General features: G+C 42.8%; 2 protein-coding genes across 4 annotated transcripts in view; one reads left to right on the forward strand and one right to left on the reverse strand.

The window, feature by feature from the left end:
- The window catches only part of GARRE1 (granule associated Rac and RHOG effector 1), a 55531-nt gene extending 50070 nt beyond the window's left edge, over positions 1-5461 (forward strand). For all 3 annotated transcript variants that reach the window (XM_086847791.1, XM_023934887.2, XM_086847792.1), the window contains 4 exons: positions 2226-2391; positions 3233-3367; positions 4583-4661; positions 5082-5461. In XM_086847791.1, coding sequence (XP_086703917.1) covers positions 2226-2391; positions 3233-3367; positions 4583-4661; positions 5082-5399 — 698 coding nt within the window. In that variant the 3' untranslated portion in view covers positions 5400-5461. The remainder of the gene's footprint in view (positions 1-2225; positions 2392-3232; positions 3368-4582; positions 4662-5081) is intronic.
- A 2563-nt stretch (positions 5462-8024) lies between these two features.
- Positions 8025-10355, reverse strand: SS18L2 (SS18 like 2). The gene is made up of 3 exons (XM_086847813.1): positions 10223-10355; positions 10001-10077; positions 8025-9362 (listed from the first exon to the last, which is right to left on the reverse strand). The coding sequence occupies exons 1-3, from the start codon at positions 10289-10291 to the stop codon at positions 9275-9277; spliced, it is 234 nt and encodes a 77-aa protein (XP_086703939.1). The 5' UTR covers positions 10292-10355; the 3' UTR covers positions 8025-9274.
- Between the last annotated feature and the right edge of the window lie 24 nt (positions 10356-10379).

Here is a 10379-nt window from a genome sequence, read left to right on the forward strand (position 1 = left end):
ATAAATTAGTCAAGTTTCTATGGCAAAAATAGCCACCATAGTTATGTTGTTGCTTAATAACTGTAAGTCTGAATTAGCATCATCTTACTTAAACATACTTAGTGTATAGACTTAAGGATTATCACAGCCTCCAAGGGAGGACAAAATTATTTTCAGCAAGCACTAAATCCATGTGTGGGTAGCAGGTATGCGAAGGACTGACATTCTCAGCACTTTGAATCCATTTTATTTCTGTAGTATTTTCCTTTTGCTCTACATAAAACTACTTGTTTTGTTCCATTAGATGAATGTCAAGGATGCAGAAAGTGGTACTTGGAAAAGGTGACTTACTCAGGTTCCATAAATGGTGCTCAGAGGATTAAGATACACCCTTCTGCAGTTGTAGTGCTTAGTAAGCAGTATTTTTCACAGATCTGGCATTTAAAAAATGGAAACCAAACAAAAATCCTTCCAACTTAATATTTTGCCACTATAAAGAACTTTTCTTCATAGACCTTGCCTAGTTGAGCTGTGGTGTAGAATTTTCATTTTAAGCTTTAGTATAGTACAAAAAAGCTGTACAACAGAAGACAGTTTTTAATTTCCAAGCTTTCCTAGAACTGTACATTTGTCATTTGAAGCAAAACGCATTTTTCTTTTGATAAATACTTTTAGAGTCTGAAAATGATGTCTCTCTTCAGATGCAAAATTGCTGATTAAGAATTTATAAAATTTAAATATATGCCCTTTCATGCTGAAGGCCTAACTAGTCCCAACAATGTATTTTGTAGTACTTTAATCCTCACTAAGAACTTGATGAAGGAATATTGCAGTAAGAACTAGCAGAAGGAATGTTGGTAACTCCAATCTTTTGGAGTAAAAAACTGTTCACCTGATGTTTTCAGTGAGGTAAAAAAAAATGAACGCAAGCTTCTATTTTTAATATTACCAGCACATTAGAATTTAATGCTGTCCACAGGTAAAAAAAGCCTGGATGTCCTTCAGAATCCATCTAGACTCTATTCTTAGATTTGAGGAACTGTCTGGCTTCCAGCCTCATCTTAAATAGACACAATGATATTTCAGAGGGAGAAGAAGCACTAGTGGGGATGTTTTGTTCCTAGATGGCTCTCAGATAGCCCTTCCTTAATAAAAGAGGCAGAGAAACAAAGTTTTCTTCACTGTTTTCTTAATTTGCATCCAATAAATCATCGTCGAGGTCTTTTCTGGATGTGTCAAATGAGAACAAGGAAATGTATCTTCTAAATGCAGAACTGAATGTAGGGAGCAGTAGATAAAGATTTCTGCTTTGTGAACTGTGTATGATTGTTGGATGTTCTTCAGTCTTCACTCAATCTCCAACTAAGACTGGCAAGCCAGCAGCTCAATACTTCCCACTGCAATTACTGTGCATGTAGTCTAGACATTTTCTATAAATCCAGTCAGATTGCCAAGTTTTTTCTCAGAGAAGAAAAAAAAGGCAAAAGAAAGAGAAGCTGTGGAAAGTCAGTTACAGTGACTCATTATCAGCAGTCTTCTGAATACAGCAATTGCTTACTCTAATCAGTGGAGCATCTGAAACCCTTTTCAATTAGGGCTTTTGGTATGTCTGCTCAAGACTGCTTATTTCTTAATGGATGCTTGGAACACAAAAATCATGTTGAGAATGGAAGAAATTTTTATGTAAATATAATTCTTATTCTAAAATGTTTTGTAGGTCAGGATCAGAACGTTTTCAGAATTGTCTCATCCTTGTAGGAAGGAGGCAGTTTTGGTGCTGTGTTCTAGTATGATCCATCTGGGATTGTGATTTCCCGATTAAGCAGGATCACAGCATAGCTGGAAATCATGTTGCACTCTGGTATCAAGTACAGTAATTGTTCTGCTCTTTTTCACGTGTGTGGATAAATGTGCACAGTGTCCATTTCATCAGTGTCTCCTGATGGATATTGGACCTTTCAGCATAGACACAGTCATAGTACAAACACAGTTTCCCTGATGGAATGCAAAGGGCAGATGTACTTCATGTGATAATCGTTATCCACCATGGATGCTGTGTATCTCATCTTTGTAAAACATTTCCTGTTCAGTGTTCTTCACTGCTCCATGAAGACCTATCCACTGCTGGCTGCCATTTATCAGGGAGGGAATGACTTTGTTGTGGGGTTTGGTCAAACCTAAAGGATTGAAAGTGCAGCAGAAATAGCCGAGTGTCAGCAATGGACTTGTTGGTTTCTTTCATTCAGTTGGCTCTGATCCAGAGTTTGCCCGCTATGTTGCTGGGGTGAACCAGGCTATGCAACAGAAGAGGCAAGCACAGCACGTCCGTCGTCCAAGCACCACGCGTGGCAACTGGCCTCTTCCTGATGATCCTCATAAAACCTGGCCCTTTCCTGAGTATTTCACAGAGGGGTAAGAGACTGGACAGGCTGTATGTTTTGATTGTATAGGTTCATTTTGCACCCAGACTTAGCAGAATGTGGGAATACTGGGTGTTTTTTCAGTTGCTGATGCATCTGTGACAGCTGCACTTGACTGTTGGGACTGAGCACTGTGAGCCCTGCCTGCTTTGCTGGTCCCAAGGCATTGACATGCTTGATATCATCTTCAGAGTGCCATGGACACTGACTGTGACTCCAGCCGAGTAAATAAGGAAACTATAGCACAGATGTATTCAGCACAGTTTTCTGAGTATTTTGTAAACAGCTTTAAGACCTAGTTTTGATGAAAAGTGATGCTGTCAAAGTTGTGATGCCTGACTGAATTCAGTTTTCCAGATTTTAGCCACTTAATCTTGCTACTAAAAGGCAGGTACCTCACAGCAAGTGTATTTGTAGTTTTTTCCATATTATAACTATTTACTACACAAGTGTTTCAAGATTCTCTGTCCATTTGTCCGTAATGTAAGAGCTGTGACTCTCTAGTGTAAAATCAGTAGGATGGATATGTGTTCTAGCTCAGTTCTGCAGTGAAAAAGTCAAGTACTTAGTGATTCTAAACCTAGAACAGGAGAAGTGCTTCTAGTTGATATAATTATTTTAGTAAAATATATATAAAGAGGCTGTAACAGACAGAGCAGTTAGTGTGACCACTCAGAACTAGTGAAAGTATTTGTATTACTGGCACATTTTACCAAGTACTGAAATTCTGTGCTCTGAGGTATCACCTGTGACAAAGATTTAACACAACTGTGGCACACAGTCTGGACCAGGCACTGTAAATCCAAGGACTAATACAAGTTTTTGTCTTGCAGTGATGTGACAAACAGCTGGTCTGGTACTCAAGGAGACTCTGCCAGCTCAAGTGATGAGACCTCCTCAGCTAACGGAGACAGTTTGTTCTCCATGTTCTCAGGGCCAGACCTTGTTGCTGCTGTAAAGCAGAGGAGGTGAGCAAAATGAACAGAAATAGATCACTTGTTAAGATTCCTTTTGCTTATATAATTTAATTTGAGTAGCCAGACAGAGGAAATTCCTGAGAATGAGACAAGTCTTCACAAACATTTTGTGTACTACACGGGTGATGTGGACTGAGGGATTCCTGAAGTGAGTTGTGTTAGCAGCTTCCTCCTTGAACAAACCAGCACCTGTGCAAACAGCCAGCTGTTCACCGAGGGCCAGAATGTCTAGAAAAGATCTGATGCTTTCCATCTTCCATGAGAGTATCCTTTGGATGCTGCTTCCTGGGGCTTTCCAAGATCCTCACTGGTTTTGCAGAGTGCCTGGCTGCAACTGGGCTGTGCCTGATGTGGCATCTGGGTGCCAGTGTATGCCTTGCCTGGCCTCAGCTGCAGCCCTGTGGCACTGGGGAGAAGCTGCTGCTAACTTGGTGTGGACTTGTCTCACCTCAGCTGCTGCTGCCATTCTGGGAGTGGGAAATACACGCCTGCTTAGTCCTCTGTTTCTCACAGGAGGAAGAGGAGGCCAAATCGCCTTCATAAATAATTTCAGTAATGGAAAAACTAAGCCAGGATTTTCAGCTATGAACAGTCCACTTCTATCAGTAAAGTGAATTATGGCAATTCTGCTTTTCTAAAGGGCTGGAGGATACGTGTCTTTGGAACCTCAGTGACTTCACAACAGAGGGCAGTTAGAACAACAGTAACAAAAGGCACAAGATGAAGGATGAATACCAACCCAATTCTACTCTGGGATTGTTCTTTCCAACTATTTTTCAGTCTTTTCTAAAAATTAAATAAGTGGCCAAAGATTCTGGCTTTGTTCACAGTCACAGAGTAATTTGGAGTCAACACAAAAAAAGAAAGAAAGAAACAAACAAAAGAAACCCAGCCACAAGAGCAGGTAACAGAAGAAAAACAATTTCTGGCAGATTTCTTTAAAGTGGGCAAAAGTCTATCCCAGCTTCCTTTTACCTTTACAAAAATGTTGAAGCTGTAGCTCCAAGAACTATTGCATTGTGAAGACCCTAGCAGTTTCTGTATTGTTGCTTTTACCTGTACTGAACAAAAAGTACATGAAACCAGATGTTTCTGAAAACACTTGCACTGAAAACAGTACTGTAGGCTGCCAGATCTGTGCCAGTGGCAGATTAATAAGGGTGACTCATTTAAAACCAGGAAGTAAATGTATCTGTTTCTGGGCAGAAAACACAGCAGTGGTGAACAGGAACCCAGCACACTGCCATCGCCTCCTCTTCTCTCTGCAGCAGATGACCGCAGTCAGGTGAGCTCAGTGCTTTGTACTTTCTCCTGCTGCCATTTGGGGATGGGTCTACATGAGGCAGCCAACTGGAAAAGCATCTGTATCTCCAGATTGCTTACTTCAGTGAAAACCTAAACCATCTGCACTCAAGTACCATGAGGTGCTTTTGGCAAAGTCACCAAGCTTAATATATTAAAATTGGGAGTCACTTTTTCCCTTTTAGCGAGACCTCTGTGTCAAGCTAAAATAAATGTTTTTTAATAGGCAGATATTTTAAGAATTGAGAGTGCTATATGTATGCATCAGTTTGGCTTTCAAATATAAACTAATCTTGTGAAAATATCTTCAGGAAATGATAAAGTGAAAAGTTAAGTATTGTCTCAAAAAAGCAGCATTCTGTTAATTAAACCAAACCACCCCCAACTGATTTTGTTTTCTCAGGATAACAAGACCAAAACCTGGCCTCCCAAGGCCCCGTGGCAGCACACATCCTCTGTGCCCAGCACGCTGCCCAGCCAGAGCACGTCCCTGTACCCCATGAGCAGCCCCATGAGCCAGTGGAGTGACACCATGCAGATGCTCCAGTCGCCCATGTGGGCCAGTGACTGCGCCCCGGCAGCCGGCCTCTCCTCCAGCTTTGCCTACGCGCAGCAGCAGCAGCAATCCCAACAGGCTTCCCAGCACAAACAGATCAACAAGGGCTTCAAATCTTTCCCAGTAAAGCACGAACGCAGACCATCTTACCTGCACCAGTACTAACTGCTCTTCGTACTGGAAATGCAGCAGAGGGCCAAATGAAAATTACATTACTTTGATTCAAAGTGCTGTGTTGGCTATATCCTGTTTCTCTCTTGATGTGGGATTGAGGGGGCTTGGGTGAGATAGACAAACTCGGACTTTGAGTTACAGTGCTGAGCAAATATGGCCAATATGTTTGGAGTACATGAAACAGCCCAAAACTGTGATGTAGAAATGCTTTTAAAAAACGCATAATTGCCTTTACTTTCAAGACATTTTTTTTTTCTAAAAAGAACTGCTGAAGGACTACCATACAAGAAACACTGTATTTTATAGCTATTTTTCATATAGATTTATAGTTAAAACATCTTACTGAAACACATTGAATATGTTGAAGCAAATATATAGTGGTCACTTTGCTCAACACTGTTTGTGTTTAAATTTATAAAGGACAAGCTGTAGAGCCTTTGTATTCTCCATTACAGCCTGTGGGCAGCTTTTTTAAAATGAAGTGCAACAGCAGCTTTTCCTGTGCCACACAAGGGAGTTTATTTGGGAACTGCTGCAGAAACAGCTGCAAAACTGAGTTTTTGTGGCAGTTTCTAGGTGAAGATCAGCAGAACCACTCAGCCTTGTGTCACCAATGTTACCTGAGCTGCTAGATGTAGATGGCACCTGTGTGGGCAGTGGCACCCTGGTTCTCACACACCTGTGTGGAGAGTGGCACCCTGGTTCTCACACACCTGTGTGGAGAGGGGCACCCTGGTTCTCACACACCTGTGTGGGCAGTGGCACCCTGGTTCTCACACACCTGTGTGGGCAGTGGCACCCTGGTTCTCACACACCTGTGCGGGCAGTGGCACCCTGGTTCTCACACACCTGTGTGGAGAGTGGCACCCTGGTTCTCACACACCTGTGTGGAGAGTGGCACCCTGGTTCTCACACACCTGTGTGGGCAGTGGCACCCTGGTTCTCACACACCTGTGTGGAGAGGGGCACCCTGGTTCTCACACACCTGTGTGGAGAGTGGCACCCTGGTTCTCACACACCTGTGTGGAGAGGGGCACCCTGGTTCTCACACACCTGTGTGGAGAGGGGCACCCTGGTTCTCACACACCTGTGTGGAGAGGGGCACCCTGGTTCTCACACACCTGTGTGGAGAGGGGCACCCTGGTTCTCACACAAACCATGTCCTGTGGCTGTGTTTGGCCGAAGGCATCCACACGGTGCTCCCGCAGTGTGTGAAAGCAAAGCCTAAGAGACTACTTGCATTTATTTAAAGTCTTATTTCAGATGCTACAGTTGATTACGAATTGTGAGCTGGCTCAGAAGATACTAAAACTGAAATGTGGGGTAGCAGTTAGTTAAAAGAACATTATTTTTTTTAAAGGATAAAGTAATTATTTGCAGTCAATATGTGCCATTAAGTGAACCTGTGGAATTAGGAATAATCTTCCAACCAAAGTGGATTGGGGTGAGTGACTGGTGCTTACAAATTGAAGAACAATGGTAAATATATGTATACCTATCCCACTGTATATGAACTGAGATTACAGAAGATTCTTTATATAGTTAGAGCTTATTTAAATTTTCATATTTCATCTTTGAAAGAGTCTAAAAACCACAATATTTTCTGGTATAAGAGTTTTGACAGTATTAATCTTATTTTTGTATTTTTCTTAAGTCATATCATTCTAATATGTTAACTACTAGTAAAATGGGTTATTAGTTCTAACTACATAATTTTTCAATGAAGATAAAGCACATTTTTTGGTTTTGGTTTTACAAACTAAGTACATCTATATCTAAAGATACCAAAAAAATAAATACATTATATATATATATATAAATATAAAGTATACACAACACTAAAACTATTAAACATTTGGGTATTTAAAACCCATCCACCTTTTTTGTTTGTATGGTGACGGGCTCTATTTGCAGGCCCAGATTGTTACCTTTTGTGCTGTTTGAGGATGCCAATGTTGCCTGTATTTATGATATTGTCACCATGTTTTCTGAAACTTCATACTTACCATGTTTACAAAGATTTGTTTGCTGTACATAGACTTTTTACAGTAATGTGCTTTGCACAATCAGTGTGGCTTCTGTCTGTAAATTGTTAATGGTCTGTACTACTATAATTTTGAAAACCCTCCACTGAAAATGTTAGTGGTTATTTAACTTCATGAATGGTTTCAAGTTTCCTAAATCTTGTTGTTTAGATCTAATATTAAATCCCAAATTTGGTTGTACTTACTTGGTTATTCATACTAAGACCAAAATGGAAGTTAATGAAAACAACTTAATTTTGAACTTTTTTTCTAACAAGTGCCAAAATGATTGCAGTTTTTGCAGTTTATTCATAATTACAAATGCTGGCAAGTTTCTGGACCTACATAAGTGAATTGTGAAAACAAAGAAAGTTTGTCTGCATTTTGACCACGTGGGTGCTACTCTGTCCTTTGCTTCCGATTGTTCTGAACACTGGTAATTTTAAGAATTGTTGCACTTGGCAAATGAGTCTTGCCCTTAAACTTCACTTACACTGCCAAGTGCAAGGGTTTGGTGCTTAGTTAACTTACCCTTATTGCAGTGCTTCTTGTGAATAGCGAACGCTTCTGAACTGGAACTGTACAGTTTGTATTTTAAAGCTTCTGTAAAAGTAAACTATTTGCTTTATTAAAGATATACATTTAATAGGTCATACCTGTTTAAAATATGCACCTTGCTGAAAATGAGCAGCACCTTAAACTGTAATTTCAGTTTGTAAACAAAGATCTTATTTCATTAACATGGGATTATTTAACAGTTTGAAAATTGTCAACTGCCTACTTACTGACTCTATCATATAAAAATGAACTTTATGCACAGTCCAATCTTTAAAGCTGCTTTCTCAAGTGATGGCACAGAAGAATATGGTACAGACAATGCCTCAGCAGGGTCTTCAAACCAGTAGTACAGGTGATTGTTGCCAAAGTCACGTTACTTGAATTTTTAGGAATCACAGAGTAAGTAACTTTGATGGTAGTAAGCAAAAAGTAGACTCTGTCCCTGTTATGAGATCAAGGCTATTAGGTTAGTGTGTGTTAATTGTGGCACTGGAATGCCATATGCAGGGTGTGTAAAGCTGCTTTTTTCCTTCCTGGGTAGGAGCACACAAGCAAGCACCTGGCCAACATGCTGCCAGTACCCAGGAAGCACATGAACCCATTTTGATTATGCAAGAATTGACTTGTTTACAGAGCAATTCAAACACGGAGAAAAAGCCTTAATAAACTTGGGCAAAAACTTGCTAAAGTAATGGCTTGGTTTCTCCCTTGCACATAATTGCTCAGTGGTGCAGCAGTCCCACTTAAAGGAAAGTTAACACTTCTGTTTGACTAAATCACAGAGCAGCTCCTTTGTTAATGCATTACATTAATTTAGCATATACTACAATTTACAAAGAACATCTTTAGTTTATTTAGCACAATTGTTCTGATACAGGATACAAGAGTCTACTGCTTTTATATATGGAACACGTGCCTGACTTTGTCATGTTGGAGGTATGAGTCACCTACCATAACATTTGTTATTACAGAGCCTTACTCATGAAATGGGCTCTGCTTCCCATAGTGCTGTCCTGACAGCCAGGCTATTCCCAGAAGTACACCGAATTGAGTTTTTCAGAGGGAAAAGGGAATGTGATCATTCTTAAGCTCTGTTAGTTACAGTAACAGGGGAAAAGCTGGCCTAATACTGCACTGAAAACTACTTCACATTTTAAACACAGAAGTACAGATCACTTTTTACCTGCTTTTTTTCAAACACACACTTTCTTGGCTCTCTAAGAGGAACTCTAAACTATTTCTACAGCCTCTGAAAGCAGCACTGCTCACATCCAGGTATTGCAGTCAGTCTACAGGCTTCTGTGTGCTGGGCGGAGTGGCATCAGCAATTGTAGCTAAATAAATGAGGTTTCTGTGCAGGATATGCTGGTACCTGTGAGAGGAGGAAACACAGGATCTGGTACATGTTCTTTTCTAGACAAGTACCCATACTTGCACTGGTGTACTCTGATTAATATTTACAGTTAGGGAAAAAACCCTGCGAACTAGAATAGTAAGTCAGGGGAAACTTGTCTTGCTCTTACTCTGAATCCCGGTACAGCACACTGAACTGGACTCTTCTAGCCGAGCATGTGCTACTACCCCACATCGATGGGAAGGAGGACATTCAGCTCACAACCCTGAAAGCCGCCGAACGGCAGCGGAGCAGGAGAGGACAGAGCAGTCTGTGGGGCTGGTCAGAGCAGCTGCAGCGGCTCCCCCGCAGGTTCTGGAGCGGCAGAGCCTCCGCCTGGCTGCCCTGTTGGGACACGGCTCGGTGTGCCACACACAGGCACGGAGGGCAGAGTGCACGTCACAGCAATACTGAGCAAACCCCCTGACCAACACGGCGGGGTCGCTCCATGCTTTATACGTCTCCGAAGATGTTTTTGGGGAAATCCCTTTGCAAGCCCAGACGCATTTTCCTCTTGGCAGTAGGAAAGCTCTAGGAGGCTCGAGCCGAGTTTCACTCCCGTTACCGACACCTGGGCTCCCAGCGCTCCGCCCTGCCCGCCCACGTCGGTCACTTACTGCACACAGTCGGCGGCCCGGCCCTTGCTCTGGTACTCCACGATGCACCGGATCAGCTGGTCGTTCTCCTCCAGCAGCTGCGGCACAGAGCGCGGTCACCGCCCGCCCCGGCCTCCGTCCCGCCCCGCCCGCCTGTGCCCCAAGCGGGCGGGAAGGGTCCGCATCACCGCCCGGCTCCGTCCCGGCCCGGTCCCCGCTCCGTCCCGACCCAGTTTCGCTCACCCTCTGCAGCGTGTCCTGGTTCACCTCCGCCTTGCCGCGCAGCCGCTCGGGCACGAACGCCACGGACATGGCGGCTCCGGCTGAGGGGCCCCGCGCACGCGCGCTGGGCCCGCGCGGGCGGCGCTCCCGCCGGGGCTGCCCCGAGCCCAGCCCGCCC

This window comes from Cyanistes caeruleus, chromosome 12, assembly GCF_971803275.1.
Source record: "Cyanistes caeruleus chromosome 12, bCyaCae1.hap1.1, whole genome shotgun sequence".
Classification (NCBI taxonomy): Eukaryota; Metazoa; Chordata; class Aves; order Passeriformes; family Paridae; genus Cyanistes; species Cyanistes caeruleus.